General features: G+C 32.6%; 1 protein-coding gene across 2 annotated transcripts; it reads right to left on the bottom strand.

The window, feature by feature from the left end:
* Nucleotides 1–13326: 13326 nt before the first annotated feature.
* Nucleotides 13327–19648, bottom strand: LOC132727501 (pre-piRNA 3'-exonuclease trimmer-like). Of its 2 annotated transcripts, none has more exons than XM_060713031.1 (4): nt 18754–19648; nt 15852–15940; nt 14720–14818; nt 13327–14111 (listed from the first exon to the last, which is right to left on the bottom strand). In XM_060713031.1, exons 1-4 carry the CDS (start codon nt 18787–18789, stop codon nt 14045–14047), a joined length of 291 nt encoding a protein of 96 aa, XP_060569014.1. In that variant the 5' UTR covers nt 18790–19648; the 3' UTR covers nt 13327–14044. The 2 variants fall into 2 exon arrangements, with proteins under 2 accessions (XP_060569014.1, XP_060569016.1); XM_060713033.1 differs by having other exon boundaries at nt 18760–19642.
* Between the last annotated feature and the right edge of the window lie 3037 nt (nt 19649–22685).

Consider the following 22685-nt stretch of genomic DNA (forward strand, 5'->3'; position numbering starts at 1 on the left):
TCAATGTCGAAAATTTACCTCAGTCGGTAAACAGGAAGTAGATCTGTGACAGACCTGAAATCGAATACCACAGTATTGGGTCATTTTTCAATGCTGTATACCAAACATCAAGAGGCTATGATATGTAGTTGCTGAAAAAAAGTTACGAAAATTTCGTGCGAAGGACCATTTATGCCGAACATTTAACTAAGTCGGTAAACAGGAAGTTGATCAAGGACAAACCTGAAATCGAAACCTACTGTATGGGAATATGTGTTAATGTTGTATACCAAATATCAAGAGGCTGTGATATAAAGTTGCTGAGAAAACTGTTATGAAAATGTTGAAATGAACGACAGACCTGAAATTGAATACCACAGTATGGGACCACGTGTTAATGCTGTATACCAAATATTAAGAGGCTGTGATATGTAGTTGCTGAGGAGACTGTTAAGAATTTTTTTTCCCACCCGCCCGCCTGCCTGCCACCCACCCGCCAGTTACCATACTACATGTATAACATGTGCAGCCATAAAGCCATAAAAAGTTCTTGGCAGACTTATCTGCCCTTGAGTTCAGACCTGCCTCAAGGATATTTACCGGTAAAGGTGAAAAATAATTATATAAATATACTGTTGGATAGCATTTTAATAAAATTGACTTTTACAGAAAAACAAATGTTTGGCCAATTACAAGAACTAGAACAACAGTCTGATTTCTGTTTCTATGAATGAACAAAACCAAAAAAAACAAATACATTTCAGTACCTTTTTCTTATAAAATTCATTATCAATTTAGTAATTCCCAAGATAATTTAAAGCAATAAAACATCATTGTTTGAAGAGTCTCCACCACAACAGTAAGCCACATAATGTGTGCATTGCAAGTTAAACTAGAACTGTGTCCAAAGGACACAGATGCCCCCACTGACAACATATATATGGTATATAGTGAACAAATCAACAAAGGGCCATAATTCTGTTAAATTTGGTCGCAGCAAAAATTCCTTCCTTTACTGCCATCTACACATTAAGGTTGTTCATCCCTAGAAGTTTAAGCAAAATCTGCCATCCGGTTTAAGAGGAGATGCATTTACAAAATTTCTACATAGTATACAGTGAAAAAATCAACAAAGGGCCATAATTCTGTTAAATTTGGTCGCAGCAAAAATTCCTTCCTTTACTACCATCTACACATTAAGGTTGTTCATCCCTGGAAGTTTAAGCAAAATCTGCTATCCGGTTTAAGAGGAGTTGCGTTCACAAGATTTCGGGACGGACGTACGGACGAAAGTGTAAACCAGTGAAGGTGGAAAACCCCGTGTGACCTTTCCAGTGTTGGTGAGACGTAATCCCCCCACACCAAAATGAAAACATATGTCATATGAAAAAACATGACTGTGACCTGTAACGGGTACCAAACAAACAAAATCGAGATAAATGATCTTTTTAAATGTTATTTTAAAATTGTCCCATTAATACTAAACAAAAACATTGTGCATGATACTTCTTTTTTGATTGAAATCTATGATAACTGACCTAAAATAAAATAGTTTTGTAAAACAAAACAAACCAAAACCTACATAATAGTATTTTAAACCTGTTATATCATTGGGATTTTGTCTAAAAAGACTGTTTTATATGTTTAATATTTTCAAATTTGTATTATTTACAAGCACTGTATTGTTTTATTCCTTTCTTTAAATAATCAATTTTTTTATATAACATGAATACAAAAAAAAGAGGGCCATGATGGCCCTGAGGTCGCTCACCTGTATATAGGCCCCCCCCCCAACCACCCCCCCCCCAACGTTGCAGGGCCAATTTTAACCCAAGGGCTTTTAATTGCACAAACTTGGTAGACACCCATAAGAAGAATGTTTTATGCTAAACATCTTAAAGCTCTAAGCTCATTGGATAGTTAAAAACAATGACACCCCTGGGGCCCGGGCCAGTTTTGACCCCAGGGCTTTTATTTTGAACAAACTTTGTAGACATTTACTAGAAGATTTTCATGCTTAATATCTAGAACTCTAGCTATTTGGGTTTTTTCAAAAGAAGATTTTAAGTTTTTGCTATCAACACATATAAAGAAAATCATGACCCCCGGGGCGGGGCCAATTTTTTGACCCAGGTCTTTTATGTTGAAACAAACTTTGTAGACACTCACTAAAAGATGTTTCATGCTTAATATCTTTTAACTCTAGCTATTTTTTGGGTTTTTTCAAAGAGAGTTTTAATTTTTGCTATAATACACATAAAAGTATAAAACAATGACCCCCTGGGGCGGGCCAATTTTGCCCCAGGGCTTTTATTTGAACAAACTTGGTAACATGTTTTCATGCTAAATATCTTAGCTCTAGCTCTTTGGGTTCTTTAAAAGAAGATTTTTTTAAGTTTTTACTATATGCATATAGGGAAAATCAGATGACCCCCAGGGGCGGGACCAATTTTGAAAACCAGGGCTTTTATTTGAACAAACTTGGGGTAGTCACTCACTAGAAATGTTTCATGCCAAATATCTAAGCTCTAGCTCTTAATGGTTTTTTAAAAGAAGATATTTAAAGTTTTTTCTTTCGGTTGCCATGGCAACCAGAGTTCTGCATGGAATTGAATTCTTTGAACAATTTTCAATGGTGACTACCAAAGGAACATTCCTGTGAAGTTTGGATGAAATTGGCTTAGTGGTTTATGAGGAGATGTCATTTAAAGTATAAGTTTACGGACGGACGTTGAACGGACGGACGACGGACGGACGCCGGACGAAAAGTGATCACAAAAGCTCACCCTGTCACTTTGTGACAGATGAGCTAAAAAAGAAAAACTGTCAATGAAAATAGACTACTGTCCCAAAACGATTATCTTAAGTTTAAAGTGGATACCAACTATTGTCACAAATAAGAAAAGAAATAGGTATTATCTTTATGAAGGTCATTATATGATCGAAACTGGTAGATAAATAAAATAACGTAAACCCACTCTGGTGTTCCTGACGTGTTGTTCTTCATCCCCTCCTTGATTACAAATAAGAAAAGTGAAAATATAACACTTTTCAATTATATCATTTATAGTGTATGTAGGTGTTGATATTGAATGTATTTTTTTAAACTTAAAGTAAATCAACAAAGAAATAAGAAAGTTAAAACTACTGCCATCTACCATATTTCAAGTTTCATAAAAATATTTCTAGTACACAAATATTGTTACATTTGCCATAATTATCTTAAACATGTGTATTTGTTTCCTTAGCAACCAAATTTTTCAACATAGGAAGAAAAGAAAAAGACATGCACAATACACAGGGACAGCCACCTACACATTTATTAAGTTTCATAAAATATTTTCAGTAGTTTTTTTTTACATCATCATGGGATTCAGTTTTTGTGGACCGACAGAAGACAGACGGATTGACAGACAGAAGGTAAAACCAAAAGTCACCTCTGTGTTAAACCTCAAACTAACGCATTAAGTGTAGTACTGTTTATTGGTTATCTGTTTAGGGTAAAATCATCTGTTGTAACCTGGTTTAAATATTTATCAAATATTATCTTTACAAATTTATACATGTTGTATGCATAGCAGTGGATAGACGGGAAGTGACTTGTTAGATAAGAAACTAAAGACAGCAACATTTTAAATATTCTAGCCAGCTGTATAAATACCCGGTGAGTCAATTTACTTAATATCTATGTTTAAAAATTAAATGAAATTTATCAAGTATTTATATTACTTTAAATTGATTTAAATTTGCCCTACAGTTTAAATAACCTTGGAAAGAAATTTTCTGTACCCCACCCACAACTCTTACTAACTAAAATTCAATGGTTTCAATTTTATTTTGATGGGTTTAATGTGACAATATGATTGCTGCCTTTTCTTTAAAAGGGGAATGGACAATAAGGTTACCTATACTTTCAAATGGAATGATCTGATCTGAAAACACCTCAGACACTAAACTATAACAAAAAGGTCGTCTTGTACCTAGATTGCTCACCTAAGATATATTGCTAGGAAAGGTCACAATTATTATTTTCAATGTCAAAGTCAGGAATGACTTCATATTTCATCTGTTATTTTGTTTGTTTTTTTATTGTTTTTTTTTTTCGATTTTTTCCCCTCTTTTTTTTTCCTAAAGCAGCATAATTCTTCAGATATATGTCTGCTATGAAATGCTTAATGACAAATATCTCAGCTTTTGGTCTTGATGATTCACACAAAAAAGTATTTTCCTATATATGTCTATATAAATTTATAAATTAAAGACCCCCAGGCTGATTTAGTGCTAATTTTGACCCCATGGATAGTGAGCCATGCTACATGCCAAATATCTATGCTCAGTATAAAGAAACACTAATGGTTACTAGAGCTATCACTAAAGGTGATTAATACACCGATCAGCAACCTTGACTTTTTGAAAAATAAGAGGCCTGAAGACAAATTTGAACTCGACCTATAATTCACTAAGTATCAACTTTGTAATTCTTAACAAATGTTATCCTCCCGAAACCATTTTTCTATGTAAAGTATCAGTTACCCGTGATACTAAGGGTTCAAAAGCAAAGCCAGCCTAGGTCTTTTATAATGGTGACCTTAACCTTGACCTCATGGGTTCAATTCCAGTACCAACCTAGGTCTTCATATTAGCATGCTATAAAACCAAGGCTCATCCATAACTCTATTTATTGTCAGGAAACCATTTTCTATTTTTAGTAATAGCGTTCTTAACCCAAGGGTATCCAAATGCAATACCAACCCAGTTCTTCATATGAGCTTTCTAAATAGGAAGTGTGATTACAATATCTCAATCTTAACTCTAGTTATTGTCTGGAAACGATTTTTTCTATATTTTAGTAATGGCGATATTGTCCTTGACCACAGGAGGTCCAAAAGGTATAAAATTGACCTGGTTCTTCATGTAAGCTAACTATATACCAAGTTTAATCACATCACAGTTTCTCATTCTAAACTAGTAATTGTCTGAAACATTTTCTCTTAAAGTAACAGTGACCTTGAACCCATGGGGGTCTAAAATTCAATCCAAAACTGGATCTAAATATAAGCTTCCTTTATACCAAGTTTGGTCAAAATATCTCATTCCTAACTCTAGGTATTGTCCGGAAACCATTTTTCTTTTTTAAGTAGTGATGACCTTGACCTCAGGGATCTTAATGCAATACCGAGAACAAGGGTCTTCATATAAATTTCCTTTATACAGCAAGTTTGATCACTATATCTCATTCCTAACTTAAGGTATTGTCTGGAAACCATTTTTTCAAATTTTAGGAACAGTGACCTTGATCATAAGGGGTCTTAAAGCAATTTCATTTTACGGGGGTTCCCACTTAAAAGTTGCTATTATGCCATGTTTGATTACAACATCTCCTTCCAAACTCTAGTTATTGTCAGAAAATCATGAAAGAGACCCACCAACAAACAACTATACTTCGTTTGTGGTGGTATAGTTAAAATCAATTTTTTGAATTGTCACAAGATATAGGAAAGAGGCACTTATGGTACTTAAGTATTAGAATTAAAATCAATGTTTTTGATTTTCTTAAAGAATAAAATTTACAATATCCAGTATTGAACATTTATTAATGTGTTTGCCATATGTATATTTATGTTTGTATTGTCAAAGGCAGATATCTGCCGAATTGCAAATAAAATTTTGACTTGACTTGATTAATAACTTTCTATTTAAGGTTACATTATGGCTGTTCCTGGAAGAAAATCATCTCAGAAACTGTCATGTACACTATCTCGAGGTGGTGCTGAAGATTTTGACATTTTCTGTGAACAATGTGACAGAGATGACATCAGACTACCTGCCTTTGGTTACTGTGTGGATTGTGAGGAACATTTATGTCAAACTTGCTTTAACACTCACAGGCGACCAAAATCACTACGCCATCACCAACTTCTAGACAAAGATCACATGCCACATAAACAAAACATCCATAAATCAACTAAATCTACTTCAGGCCACAGGATGGTGATTTATCAAAGGCTTGTGCCAAACATACCAAAGAAGTGATCAAGTTCTACTGTCATGACCATAATGCACTTATATGTAGTGTTTTGTGTGACCCCTTGAACACCCAACAACATCCTGCATGTGGACTACATGCCTGATATATCAGGACAGACTTTAGACAGCACTGAGTTTCAAAGAAACTCTTAAAGATATTAACAAATTAACAGACAAATGCTGCCAGATTACAAAAGATTTAAAACAAAGAGTTGACAAATCAACAACTTCTCTGAAAGATGCTATAGTAGAAATAGAAAACTTTAGAAAAGACATAAACAAAAGATTAGATGAACTAGAAAAGGAAGTTAAAGAGACTGCAACAAAAATCAAACATGAAAATCAAAGAAAGTTAAAAACAACAGAAACAATGTGTGATGACATCAACAAATCACTCCAAGCATCAACTGATACTCTAAAACATCTCAACACCAACAAGATAACTGACCAATTATTTACTGAATTGAAAATAGCTCAGCAACTGATATTACAATATGAAAATATAACAAAACAACTACCAACAACTAATGATGTTGCTGAATACACTTTTGAGTCCAATCATGCAATCAAAAATCTCCTTCAGAATGAGAAATCATTGGGGACATTGAGAAAAAAGGAACTGAAGCAACCAGCTGAACCAATAAATAAGGCTGCTGTACCAATGAAAATGTCTACCCCTAGAAACATGAATGTTAAAACATCCTCAGATGAAGATAATTGCTTGATTACTGGTATTTCTGTCTCTCCTCAGAACCAATTATTTGTAGCAGATTACAAACATAACTCAATTAAAATGATAGACATAAAAAGTGGAACAATCAAACAACTATTGCTTCAATCAAAACCCTGGGATATCACCATGGTGACCAGAGATACACTTGCTGTTACATTACCAAACATTGAAACAATACAGTTCATTTCCTTCTCCTCAAACTCTCTCTCATTGAAAAGCAAACTGAAAGTAGATGGATATTGCTATGGAATAAGCCATCATCAGGGTAAAACTTGCAGTTACCTTTTATATCCTGGTAAACTCCAAATCATGGACTTGAAAGGTAATATTAAAATTACAGTAGAGAAGATTCCAATGGTGACAGTAATTTCGGTAGACCTTGGTATGTCACCACAAACAGCCATTCAATCTATGTATCTGATTCAGGCAAAAATAAAGTTATATGGTTTAATTGGCAGGGAGAGATGATAGGAAGGAATGAAGACATTGGAAGTCCAAGGGGTATTTCACTGTTAGATGACAGGTCCTTCTTTGTGAGTGATTACTGGACTAAATGTATATATAGAGTAAGTGGTGATTGTAAAGACAGGACAACTATACTGGAGAATGTAGAGGATCCTTGGGCTATATGTTGGTGTGCTGAGACCAGTACACTTTATTTAAGTACATACAGCTACAAGAAAGACAGTGACAATATTATCAAAATATATAAAACCCTTTTAGAAAAAAGCAAAGGTTTAAACACTTTCAAAAATAAAAAAATTTAAATTTTCATTTTCTTTTAAATTTTTTATAATAAAACCCCTTTAACAAATTTTTTATTTTGTTTTATGTGCTAAATAGAAAAAATTTTATGTGTGTAGTTTTATTACTTATTTTTCAAAAATCCTTCAAAAGAAAAAAAATATTATGCTTGCCCCGAAAGGGGTTTTATAATAAAAAACATTCAACTAAAATTATTTAAAATTTTTTACAATCATTCAATAACCTCATTAAAAATTTTTCTATTTTTACAAAGAAATTTTTTTCAAAATCATCAATTAAATTTTATAAATATACATTTCTAATGAATTTTTTATCCCCTCTATAAAAAATAGTACAATATTAAATCCCGTAAAATTTATGATAAAAAAAAATAGTTTATTTTTAAAAGTAATTTAATTATAAACCTCTACTGGTTTCACAATATCATCAGGAGGATAATCAAAGTAAAAACGCCAATAAATCATGTGAGCTTGTATAAATGCTTGCTTGCCATATAAACCTCGTCTAAAGCTGGGGCCATATAAGCACAAGGTCATATAATCTGTAGCAATATTTCAAACTAGCATTGTACACCAACCTGGGATGAATAACCAAGAAAGATGAGAGAAAGCATGTCACTACTAACCAACTTAAGCATTTTTTCAGTGGGGAAAAACAATTAAATATTAAAATTGCACACTAATTCAAAGTCATTTAAAGCTGTCACAATAAATATGATAAAATGGTATGAAACTAACAACGTGATTTACAGTAGCTCTTAGTATGTGATTGTTTTATTGTTTTTTTAATGTATGTAAATATCTTCCGAACATGCATGGTAAAATTTCAAAAGACCTAAAAATGAAAATTTTTTTAGAGATGGGGTAAAATTTAGGTGAAAAAGATGTGTTCAATTTTTTCCAATTTGTTATCGTCATTTAACCGGGTTTTAAAAAATGTACCAAAAGCTTTTTGAGTATGAATGAACGAAGCAGTTTGCATTGGAACTAGGGTCGTAAAACAAAAACATTCGCATGAACTCCGTGAATCCGACTTTGGTGTGGACAGAAGGGTCAAATCATTTTATTGCGCAAAGTCAACCGATAAAGTTATTTTTGAACGAACGCCAATGTTTCGGCTCCTAGAAAAAGAGGGAAAAGCCTTAATAATTTCGTATTATCTAATTGATCTGTCTTCAATGGTTTCAGACGGGGGAATGACGTCATCATTTGCAACAAAACTTTAAATAAACAGTTCCTGAAGGAGACGAACTTAATGCTGTGATTTTCTTTTTATTAAGTGTCTTTTAATAGTAATTCAAATGCATATTTAACTAGATATAATGCATGTTTTAAATGCGTACAAATACAGTAAGTTTGACAATGAAATGGTATTTCTTGCCATATTTCTCTCTTCTTCTTTCGATATCAGTCTTTAAATGTTACTTATATCGTCTTGATTTAACAAAATGGCTGTATACAAAAATAAATCACGTGTTATATAATCTTGCTAGTTCACAACAAATAAAACATTTAACTACGCTATCAACATTATTGCTGTATACCATGCTCATGTTGAGTTGTTGTTTTGTTTAAATATATTTGAATGAATTGTTTAAAATAAGGTCGCAAATAGACCATTCATCTCTCTAGAAGGTAAGCCCATCTACAAATTTTCCCAGTATTTACATCAATTCATAATTCCAAAATTGAACATTAAGTTAGGCAAAATTAGACTCTTTCGCCACCCACACAGTTTTTTTTTCAGAAGTTCAAAGAGACAATCGTCCTTTATGTAATATCCATCAATAGTTACAAACAATAAAGTATAAAGCTGGTTTTAAGCTGTTTTGCGTTAAAGGGACTTACTTAAAAACCTGTCCTGCTAAATTTGTGTACTTGATTTACACAGCGATTTATTTGCAACAGTTAATCCTGAGTTGAGTTTAAGATATTTCATTATGCATATACATACACTTAGGTACCAACAGTAAAGAACCTTGTCATACTGCATTAATGTAAAGACTGGCACGTCGCAGTTTTTCACAGGATAAATATTAAAATGTGTCTTTAAAACATTGAGTTTTTATGAACTAGGTGACTTCTGGGGTTTGTTCATTTTTGGCCCTAGATGCATGATTTCTATAACTTTTGTAGAGAACCTCAAGGTGATATTACATGCCTAATATCTTTGTTGTAAAACAATTTTCTGAGATCTATCTCAAATCCAAGACTTTTCATTTGCCAGTGTACATTATGATTATTTAACTTTTAGAAAAGGCAAACACTTGAAATTTGAGCCTGAGCTTCGTGAATTTGTTTGTATCATCGACCAAGTGCTCTGTAATTTAAGAGATGATTGAAAAAGCATACATGTACACTTTATACGTGTATGTAAACAAGCTGTCCCCAATACAAAGGCAGGAACCGTTTATGACCCAAGTGATATGATTAATAATAATTTCTTAGATGTCATACCAAATATTGAACCTCTGGGTATTGAATTGAGTTTTTAACTCAAGAAGACTTAATTATAGGTATTTTTCTCTACAATTTTATATACACGAGTATATATATTTCAAGCACGGGCCAATTTGGACACCTTGGCATGATTTATACAACTTTTGTTGATGACCACAGGGTATACTGTTGTATAGCGCTTACCGGAAATAGCCCTAAACCACCGAAAACAAAAGTAAAAAGGTGTACGTCGAGTTCACCCGAGGTAATGTTTCAACTTATTTCTCTATCATAACTTAATCGATTTTTATCACACACCCGTGCCGATTTAGCGACTCCGTAATTATGGTATTGCACGGCCGAGCATATATTTTGACGTGACGTCGTTAGCGTTATACAAAAATAGTGTAAAGACGCACTAAATGTTAGTGTTATACTGTAGGCGCGTCAATGAAAAATGACTCTTATTTCATTTTAAACAGTCTTTATTTTGGGTATGTGATAAATAGAATATCAAATTCGTGTAAGTTCATTACTTACCTATTGTACTCGTATTGCACGGGTTGAATAAAATTATATTATGCGAGCCTCTGGCGAGCATAATATTATTTTATTCAACGATTGCAATAAATTCAGTATTGAAATTACCCTCATTCAATATCCTCTGTTTCTGAACTGAAAACAATAGGCAGTACTGTTTTTTGCAATTTTTGCTAAATGCAGCTCGAGTTGATGGGTGACCATCCAAATACAAGTAGAGGGAAGTCTATATTTTGTATTTAAGACGGATTTTGATGTAGAAACTGCGTTTTGGGCTTGATTAGTGGTAAATATCAACATCGTTTGCAAATGTCAACAACTTCGCTACAATTTAACAAAATGTATTCAATTTGCAGAAAAAAGAAAATACTGCTATAAAACTAGACATATTTAGCTTCACAAAATTGTTTAGTTTGGAAAAATCGATTATGTTATGATGGAAGGAAATGTACATCCTTTTACCTTCGTTTTCAATGTTTTGAACGGCTATTTCCGGTGAACACTGTAAAACAGTGAGGTAGCTCTGAACCATGAAGGAGAACGATTTAAATGTATTTTTACTATTTAAATCTTTGTAAAACTAAGTGATTCGAGCGGTATGCTGACCCCAGGCCATGATTTATAAAATTTTGTAGATTCATTACACAATGATACATGCCAAATTTATAATCTCATGGCATTGCAGTTTTCCACAAGCAGATATAAAAGCATTTTCCAATATTAGTCTATATGTAATTGGCGTCCGTGCCGAAGCGCGGCGCCTCTTATGGAATGAAATCAGATTTTGTGAAAGGGCGACAGCAACTTCTCGAGCCTTTTAGTCAGACATAATAAAAGCCGATCATTCCGATCAGTATGAGGGTGCTTGATTATTAATTAAAAATGAAATGTCGCGATATATACAATGAATAGCGAACTGAAGAATTTCGCAATGCAAACATTTTCAAACGAAATAACCTTTTCCGTCAATAAATCGCACTCTTCAGGGTATTTTTATTTATCATTTTGTAGTACACAGTGGGTTATTATGGTACATGTATCCGAAAGCTGAATAGAATGGTGAGTTGATGACCTAAATATTCCGAAAATCTATTTATAGAGGGATGTACTCCTATCGTAATTCCTGGTCTCTCCTGGTCTATTTTGACCGGGATTTACTAATGACCGGCGAATAGTACCACACGTTTATTGTCCGGTCTCTCCCGGTTTTGGAGTTGATGTTTGATGTCGATACAGAATAGAACAAATATTTTACAGTTATATAAGTTTTTTTTCAAAATGAATGTTTGTCACTTAGTTTGGTTACAATAATTAATAAACACAGATCAACTCTCAATTTTATTGATTATTTATACATAAACATACAATTCGAAATAAAAAACCCAACAACAACAACAATAGCATGTTTCATTTTATCTATATGAGATAAAAACAATAAATATGTACAATAATTGAGAAAAAAGGTACATTTTTATGTTATTAATATGACACTATCAACTTTGACACATTTTATTTAATTTGTTATTCGTGTTTAGTAAAGATGCCGAGGAATTATTCAAAGTTACAAATTAGATTTTATGAATTTTACAATGGATTGATATTTTAAAAAATGATAAAGAAAAATACAAATGTACATGTACATGGTTTAATCAATATTATATATTGAAAGATTAACCATAATTTACTGACTTTTCAAGTTAAGATTTTACTTATAATCGTCGGTCAATATGACAATTGAATTCTTAAAATAGTAGTAAACGTAAAAACTCAGTATTAAAATAGCACATAAAACACAAAAAAAAAGAAAAGAAAACAATATTCATAAAATCTGTATTTTTTTTATTAAAATAGATATTACAATTATTGTATAATAAACAATAATGCTCATCATGATCAACATGGTAATGTAACCAGTGTCATATTGTTAGTAAGTGTGAACAGATACCTTTAGAGGGGGTCCTCGCTAATAGCGATAACATAATAAGGGACAATTACACAAGTGTGGTGTTGATCATGCATTACACATATGGATTATAAAATGATTGTATACATGTATATCCGTTGCTATTAATAACCACGATCATAAAGAAATAACAAGTAATATTCTAATCTCTAGCATGCCAATAAAAGTTAATAATGAACAATGTCTTTCGTCCGTTCATTCATAAGTGATATACAATTCTGGTAAAAACCAATTAACCATTGAAAAGTTTATAATCATATATCTACTAGTTCATCTTCACCTGCTGCATTTCTTGCTTGGACGCCCTTTGATGCTTTGCATCAATGCTTTTCTTGTATACAATTGTAAAGGGGCCAGTTTTGACCACAGAAGAATGATTTACATAACTTTCGCAGAGGACCGAATGATGATGCTACAAACCAAATACATGTATGAATGCAAGCATGCATAAATCAGGGTTTGTGTTGAAGTAGTGGGGTAGGGAAGCTTGCAACAGAATCTTCCGCTACACATATAATCTAGGGTTGATATGGTGGATGGGGTTTGTATCTTCCTCCCGATGTATAACCGAAGGTTGACATGGAAACAGAGGGAGAAGCAAGTTATCAAGATTTGGGGTCACTGATGTTTCGAAGAGCCTAGTATCATTTTTCATCAGATTTTGACTTAAAATTCCAACAAATGATGTGATTAAAATGAGGCACTTTAAATCAAAAAGGTGTTGATTGGAAATCTTTGATAACCATACAAGGTATCTTAGATGGCAACATACTTTCTTTGAAAGAAAATATCTAACTTGCGATGGCAATACTTCACTTATGTACATTTACCCTGTAACACTTTAAACCCCATGGAGTGGTGTAAAGAAAGAACATATAAAATAGATATTGAATTTTATTCAAAATAAGAAGAAAATAAAATGTCTAAAACCAGTAACAACTAAAAGTTAATAACAAATATCTTTACTTTGTGTTCATGTACTACTTCAATTATTTGATCAATATATTTTATTAATCAAAGCTTTCTACCTCGGCTTTACACTGCAAAACGTTTATTTGATATTGTGTGACAAACTAAGCTACAATATGCCAGTTCCTAAAGCAATCAAACAATTTTCTGATTTAAACTCATGCTGATTCAAATTTCAGTCTTAAATTTTTCCGAATACATTTGTTGTAACATTAAGAAATTTGTACATAGGACGCAGATGCCCCAACATTTCACTGCTTTGTCAGACTACTGACCTACAACAACATGACAGTATGAAAAACGGACAATGAAAATTCTACATGACTGCCCGTAACCCGAAGTGGTTGAGATATAAAAATGACATTCATTTTTTTCAATATTGACATCTTGTTTTTTTTCCATAACATCATCTACAAGATTTCCAACAGTAACTGTAATTTTCCTTTCCTGCCACACAAGATTCATAATCAATTTAGTAGAAGTAGTATGAAAATCTCCAGCTTTTTCATTTTTTTTTTTTTTTTGGTAAACTTCTGGTAAAGTCTTTTTTATGTTAATTCCATCTTTTCTGTCAATTTCACATCTTTTATATGAATTCAAGATTTTTCCTTTAGTCAAGTATCTTTTGGGTCATGTTTTCTTATCACCAGTCAATAAGGCAACAACACAAGCACTTCCTGATAGCAAAACCCCTGTCCTAAAAATATAAGGAAAGAAGTATAAGCTCTTGTATTGTTCTTTCATGTTTGTTACAGGATTTTCATTATATATTTTTTTTCCTTTATAAAGTACATACTTACAGTTTCCACTATGTTCGCATCGAGTTTCTTTGGTGAATAATTTAGATATTAAGTAAAGGCAAATTATTTACTTTTTACATTGCGTTTGTGTAAAACCCAGTCAAAACTAGTTGATTTACACTGTAAATTTGACATAAGTTGGCAATAGAGAGTTGGAGTACTAATATATATATATAACAACAAGTTTTCATCTAAATGACTTATTTAGGTAAAAGAAGTATTCAACACTGTTATATGCAAAATCAGAAACAGCAATAGCAAATAAAAGATTTTTGTTTTAATGTTAAAATGTTAAGTAATACGCTAATATTAGAAGATAGAAGTGGATGAAATGACAATAATTTCTATAAAACGATAATTTGTTGAAGTAATACATTTAAAATATGGCAGAAAATGCAGGAAATTGGATGGACTTCCAATCCGAACCTCAACATATGACATAAATTCATCATTCAAGTAAGAATATTAGAATTTTATCTAATAGCTTGTGAAGACAGAAACTTACCACAAAAGTCCCCTGGCAACGGGAGAGTGTTTCCATACACTATAATATGTCACATATATTGTGTTGTGCTGTTTAAATGCTCGTAAAATATCTTTGGCACTGTAAAATTAGTAATAAAATACAAACATATTTCAACTGCATAAAATTTACTAAAATAAAACATTAAATACAGAAAAAGACCTGCAGTAACTTTTCAAAAGAAAACCATTTCAGTCATTTTCATTAAGAATTTCACGTAAGTCCACACAACAAGTTAACAACCCTTAGACATTACAGTTTCAATAAATTATGACCTTAAACATGTGTACCCTGAAATATATTCCATTACAAACAAATAAATTAAACAAATGATTCACGAAACACAAATCGAGTTTGAAATACAATGATTATTTTGGGGTTTGGGGCGACTTAAATTAAAGGTCTCGCTTACAATATTAAGGTAATACAGATATCTATTCAGCTTTTAAAATGCGTAAGAAAGCCCTGAGAAGTCCCTGGTTAGAAGCAAGGAAACGTAGTCAATGTACTGTATTAAGTATTCAAGAAAGTTAACTCTTCTGGTCTTCTATATTAAAACATGAGTACATAAGTTGTCATTCCTTGATACTCTTTAGTTTGGAGATTTGGTTGGATAAATACATGGCATAGATGGTGTTATTTCATTGATTAGTATTATCCAAGAATAATACAATAGAATAAATGAATTAAAAAGTTTTGTTATTTATAACTTTTGGGATTTTCAGTAATTATCAAAAGCTTAATTCTGAATGGGCTTTAAATAGTGTGTTATAGACAACTGTTGTTCTGTAATCAATTTCTCAGTCAAACAGTCTACTGTTCCCATATCTAACCAACATTATGTTATGTGTGGAGACAAAATATAATTTCATTAGAAACTTATTTATATCATTTTTATTTTTCGTTGGGTTTTCCAGTCAACTATATGTAGATTTTGTGACATAGTGTTTTTTTTTCAGGCACATGAATTTTACTACAAAATAACTGTATTTATTTAACATTTATATTGGCATTTAGTATTATTAACACAAAATATTGTCAAAATAAATTAGTTTTTCACATATCATGACTTTGAAAGGGCACAATAAAATAAAAACAGAATAAAATGTCTTACCAGTAGTGGTTTGATGTAGCAACCAATGCTTTATTTTGGCCATATGCTTTCACATCAACATTTCCATAGGGGGAGAACCACTTTGCTAACTGTAACAATACAAGAACGATAAAATTATTCTCTATACAACTATAATATAATATTATAGACACGGTCTTCATTTCTACATTTTCCTTCTTCAATTCACCTGCTTAGTTTAACATTGAGCACGTAGGATTTGTTATTCAGGTGTTGCTTGGTTGATCCTCAGAACAGGCGATAACTGAACTGACATTCAGTCTGAACTCTGACATTTAGTCTAATATTTGTGTGCAGCAATTTTATGACAAAGTTATCACAAACCTTACCAAATAATATATGTATAAATTTTATGAATCATGTAGGCATCCTTAACTGACATTCAGTTTGAACTGACATTAAGTCTAATAGTCAATTATATCTCACAGCTGATTAAGAAATTATGTAGGTATAATTGGTCACTTGCAGAGAAAATAGGATTTCATGGTTTTGTGTTTGCTATCAAAGAAAGCCGTTGAGTTGGACCATAGTTGTGCCAAAAATGACTAGACTATGTTCAAATCAGAGTAAAAACAGACACAACAAAGTTATAAACTTAAGACCACATTCTTTTTTAAATTTGGGACGGTTTTGTGACTATGGGTCTAACAAGAATTTCAGAAAATAATAAAATTCAGCAGCGTGGGTGACTGGATGGATAACTCAGACATGCAGGTTGACCTGGGCTTTTATTTATATAATTAAAGGGACTCCAATGAGATGTTTTTGGCTTGATTCGACTGAAAATATTTTTCGGGACTATGAATCATGATCTACATCATTTTATGTCAGTCGAATAACTTTATTACTTGTGTGCAAATTTCCAGATCATTTCATCACCTCGTTTTACAAGAATAATCATTTTTAATGAAAGCAAAATGTGTTGCAATTTTTTTCACTCATTATGTGGAAAAATGCACAGTACTGTCCTAGGATGATAACTTGAGCCTTTCTTTACATAACAAAGACCAAAAAAATGCGAAAAATAGGTAAGGCAGATCAATGCCACAACCTATGAAAATGAAATAAAACTACGTTATCATATGTCTTGTTAGCGCAGTAGGTAGAGCAGTCGTGTCAGTAATGTGTTTTACCCGTACAGGCAGAAGTTCGACTACTGGTACGACACATTTTTTTTTAACTCCGAGCAATCAATTATTCAGAAAACAGGTTTGACAGTTTTTTTTCCATGAACATACATGTATATGAGATCGAATATTTTATTACACTGCGATCAAAAAATACAAAATGAAAAAAGAATAGAAATAAAAATAAATAAACATATACTATAAAATAAAAATATATATTATAAGAAGAAAACAAAAAGGAAAATGAAAAATAAATAAATAATTATAATGATAAAAAAACAGAGCAAGAATAAAAAAATGTGGTTATAAAATGGCACTACGTGCGATTCGAACCTATGAGTACAAAACACTAAAAGTTACAATATTTTCGATATACCGACAGAGCCATAACGGTAATACACAAACGATACTGTAAGAACTAGAAATGTGTCCATAGGACACGGATGCCCCCACACGCCACTGTTCTGTCAATCTTATGACTCTAGGTCAAATATTTTTTGGACTACATGTGCCACAAGTTGAAAACTAAAAATCAACAAAGGGCCATAATTCTGTTAAATTTTGGTCGCAGCAAAAATTCCTTCCTTTACTACCATCTACACATTAAGGTTGTTAATCCCTGGAAGTTTAAGCAAAATCTGCCATCCGGTTTAAGAGGAGTTGCATTCACAAAATTTCTACATAGTATATAGTGAAAAATCAACAAAGGGCCATAATTCTGTAAAATTTGGTTGCAGCGAAAATTCCTTCCTTAACTACCATCTACACCTTAAGGTTGTTCATCCCTGTAAGTTTAAGCAAAATCTGCCATCCGGTTTAAGAGGAGTTGCGTTCACAAAATTTCTACATAGTATATAGTGAAAAAATCAACAAAGGGCCATAATTCTGTTAAATTTGGTCGTAGCAAAAATTCCTTCCTTTACTACTATCTACACATTAAGGTTGTTCATCCCTGTAAGTTTAAACAAAATCTGCCATCCGGTTTAAGAGGAGTTGCGTTCACAAAATTTCTACATAGTATCTAGTGAAAAAATCAACAAAGGGCCATAATTCTGTTAAATTTGGTCGCAGCGAAAATTCCTTCCTTTACTACCATCTACACATTAAGGTTGTTCATCCCTGGAAGTTTAAGCAAAATCTGCCATCCGGTTTAAGAGGAGTTGCATTCACAAGATTTCGGGACGGACGTACGGACAGACAGACGGACAAGGCGCCGACTATATGCTCCCCCGAAATTTTTCGGGGAGCATAATAAAACTATTTATTAAATTTAATACTCTAAGTGACCAATGATTTGACACTGTTGGCAACTATCCATGAATAATGATTGAGACAGACCTAATATAATTTCTGGGTGGGTGAAAAGCAATTTCTGGGTGGGTGAAAAGTAATTTCTGGGTGGGTGAAAAGCAATTTCTGGGTGGGTGAAAAGTAATTTCTGGGTGGGTGAAAAGCAATTTCTGGGTGGGTGAAAAGCAATTTCTGGGTGGGTGAAAAGTAATTTCTGGGTGGGTGAAAAGCAATTTCTGGGTGGGTGAAAAGGAATTTCTGGGTGGGTGAAAAGCAGTCACCAAGATAAAATCACTGACCATTGGAATCACATGTTTTCTTCTACAGGACACTTATAGATAGGAGTTCATGCAAAAGGCACATTCTTTGTTCAAAATCAATTTTGTTTATAGTTAAAGCAAAAATCATGAAAGAAAGCACTTTATTTACTTACAAACATTTATAAATAGATCGAGTAGTTAGCTAACCTTTACCTGATCAATGTTTAATTTTTGTTTAAACATTCTCCCACGTACATACAGCAGCTCTGGTCTTATTGATTTATGGTCGTCACCTTCTAAGTTCTAAAACAGAAACATATTACATGTAGAATCACACAAATCAACAAATATAAGCTATCTGAGTACAGCACTCTTCACTTTCATCAGAGCTGGAGAGTATAAAAGAAAAAGGGGCATAAATCTGCAAAAATGAGTCAAAGACAGAAATGTCCGGGCTGCATTTGTATACCAAATATCATGAGTCTGTGATGTTATGAAAATTTTATACCATTCACCATCAATGTCGAAAATTTAACTCGGTCGGAAAAAGGAAGTAGATCTGTGACAGACCTGAAATCGAATACCACAGTATTGGACCATCTTTTAATGCTGTGTACCAAATATCAAGAGGCTATGATATGTAGATGCTGAAAAAAAGTTTCGTGCCACTGACCATTAATGCCGAACATTTAACGAAATCTGTAAACAGGAAGTGGATCAGGGACAGACCTGAAATCGAAACCTTCTGTATGATACTACGTGTTAATGCTGTATACCAAATATCAAGAGGCTGTGATAAGAAGTTGCTGAGAAAACTGTTACGAAAATTTCCTAACATTGACCAATACTGTCGAACAGTGAACGACAGACCTGAAATCTAATACCACAGTAATGGGACCACAAGTTAATGCTGTATACCAAATATCAAGAGGTTGTGATGTGTAGTTGCTGAGGAAACTGTTACGAAAGTTTTTTCCCTGCTCGCCCGCCTGCCTGCCACATGCCCGCCATTCACCATACTATAACATGTGCAACCAAGACATTAAAAGTTCTTGGCAGACTTATCTACCCTTAAGTTCAGACTTGCCTCAAGGATATTAACCAGTAAAGGTGAAAATAATAATATATTGGTGAATAGCATTTTAATAAAATTAACTTTTACAGAAAAACCAATGTTTGGCCAATTACAAGAACTTGAACAACAGTCTGATTTCTGTTTCTATGAATAACAAAAAACAAAAAATACAAACACATTTCAGTATGTTTTTCTTATAAAACTCAATATAAATTTAGTAATTCCCAAGATAATTTACAGCAATAAAACATCGTTATTTGAAGAGTCTCCACCACAAGAGTAAGCCACATAATGTGTGCATTGCAAGTTTAACAAGAGCCCGGTTTGAGCCGGGTGATGCTCCCTGAATAGGTTTTGGACACAGGAAAGTACACCTCTTGTAGTTTCAGAGTTATGCCTTGGAAAAAGTTCAAAGTGCAATAACTCCAAAATTAGGAAAGGCAGAGTTACTGTTCTTTCCACTGCACTTCTAATCACTGTTATCTATGAACTTACAAAGTTTCTTGTTGATATCTCTTATGGTTTCCGAGTTATGTTCCGGACAAATTCAAAAAGTAAAAAAAAACAAATGGCAATAACTCCAGAATTAGGCAAGGCAGAGTTATGATTCTCGTGCACCGCACATCTACCCATTGAGATATATCTACCTACAAAGTTTCATGTTGATATCTCTTATACTTTTACAGCTATGTCCAGTACAAGATTTTTCTAAAAGGGGAGATAATTCAAAAATGAGGCTTATCAGAGTTATGGTTTTTTTGCACTGCACTTCTACTCAATGAGATCTATCTACCTACAATGTTTCATCTTGATATCTCTTATAATTTTAGAGTTATATTCCGGACAAAGTTCAGTGTTAAAATTAACAAAGGGCAATAACTCCAAAATTAGGACAAAAAGAGTTATTGTTCTTATGCACTGCACATCTACCCATTGAGATCTATTCACCTACACAGTTTCATGTTGATATCTCTGATAGTTTTAGAGTTATGCCCCAGACAAGTTTTTTCTATAAGGGGAGATAATTCAAAATTAACAGAGTTATGGTTCTTTTGCACTGCACTTCTACTCAATGAGATCTATCTACCTACAATGTTTCATCTTGATATCTTATAGTTTTAGAGTTATGTTCCGGACAAAGTTCAGTGTTAAAATTAACAAAGGGCAATAACTCCAAAATTAGGACAAAAAGAGTTATTGTTCTTATGCACTGCACATCTACCCATTGAGATCTATTCACCTACACAGTTTCATGTTGATATCTCTTATAGTTTTAGAGTTATGCCCCAGACAAGATTTTTCTATAAGGGGAGATAATTCAAAATTAACAGAGTTATGGTTCTTTTGCACTGCACTTCTACTCAATGAGATCTATCTACCTACAATGTTTCATCTTGATATCTCTTATAGTTTTAGAGTTATGTTCCGGACAAAGTTCAAAGTGTTGAAATTAACAAAGAGCAATAACTCCAAAATTAGGACAAAAAGAGTTAATGGTCTTATGCACTGCACATCTACCCATTGAGATCTATTCACCTACAAAGTTTCATGTTGATATCTCTTATAGTTTTAGAGTTATGCCCCGGACAAGATTTTTCTATAAGGGGAGATAATTTAAAAACCAGGTAAAATAGAGTTATTGTTCTTTGACATTCCACTCCCCCTCAATGCCCTCTACCACTGTATGAAGTTTAAACAAATTATCTCCAAGGATTTTCAAGTTATGCTCCGGACAAGAAAACTGACGGACGGACGGACGAACAGAGGGACAAGGCGCCGACTATATATATGATCCCCCGGAATTTTTCGGGGAGCATAAAAAGTAAAAAGTTAACATGTATTCTTTATCTACATTAACTAAGTGTCTCGCATTGAAATGCTTTTCATATATCAAATTATCAAAATTACACACTGTAGAATTCCGTGTCAAAACAGTTGCAAAAAGACAAAATCCACTGCACTCAACGAAATTTAATTGATATCAAAGGACAATAACTCAAAAATGCAATGTTGGTAGTATATAAAAAACTATTCACATATTTTAAGAATTACTGTGTTGAACATTTGACATGCATACCTTAATGAAGCATTTGACAAGGTCTGTAACACTCATAAAGCATTGCCCTACATTTTCGTCAGATACAGTTACTTGATACTAGTACACGTTAACCAAAACAGCCAAACAAACAAAATCAAGATAAATGATCTTTTTAAATGTTATTTAAAATTGTCCCATTAATACTAAACAAAAACATTGTGTAATTTGTGCATGATATATACTTCTTTGATTGAAATCTATGATAACTGACCTTAAATCATTTAAAATGAAATAGTTTTGTAAAACAAAACAAACCAAAACCTACATAATAGTATTTTAAACCTGTTATAATCATTGAGGATTTTGGTCTAAAAAGACGTTTTTATGTTAATATTTTCAAGATTTTGTATTATCTACAAGCACTGTATTTTTTTTAATTCCTTTCTTTAAAATAATCAATTCATTTTTGGTATTACATGAATACAAAAAAGAAGAACTGTCCAATGGGAAACAGACAATGCCCCCAAAGATAAGTTTTTAAAGTGGATACCAAGCTTATTGTAACAATTTAAGAAAAAGTGAATATAATAACACTTTTCAAATATGTAGGATGTTGATAATGAATATATCTTTAAAAACTTGTAAGTAAGTCAACAAAAGAAATAAGAAAATTTAAAAGTTAAAAATACTGTCATCTATCATAATTCAAGTTTTCAATAAAAAATATTTTTAAGTACACAAATTTGTTATATTTGCCATATCTTAAACTTTAATTGTATTGAAGAAAAAACCCAAATTTTGGGTCACCTCGGTTAAAAACCCCAAACTAAGGGATTTAGGTATTATATTGGTTTTCTATTAGGGGGTAATAAATCGTTGAATTAATACTACCGGTTTAAAATTTTATTAAAAAAAATCTTTTACAAGTTTTTACAGGTTAAAAACTAGCATGATGACAGGGAGTTCAATAAGAAACTAAAAAAAGAAATTTTTTAAAATTCTGCCAGCTGTATAAAATTTTATCAA

The sequence above is a fragment of the Ruditapes philippinarum genome, unplaced genomic scaffold, assembly GCF_026571515.1.
Source record: "Ruditapes philippinarum isolate M1 unplaced genomic scaffold, ASM2657151v2 ctg4752_1_1_1_1, whole genome shotgun sequence".
Classification (NCBI taxonomy): domain Eukaryota; kingdom Metazoa; phylum Mollusca; class Bivalvia; order Venerida; family Veneridae; genus Ruditapes; species Ruditapes philippinarum.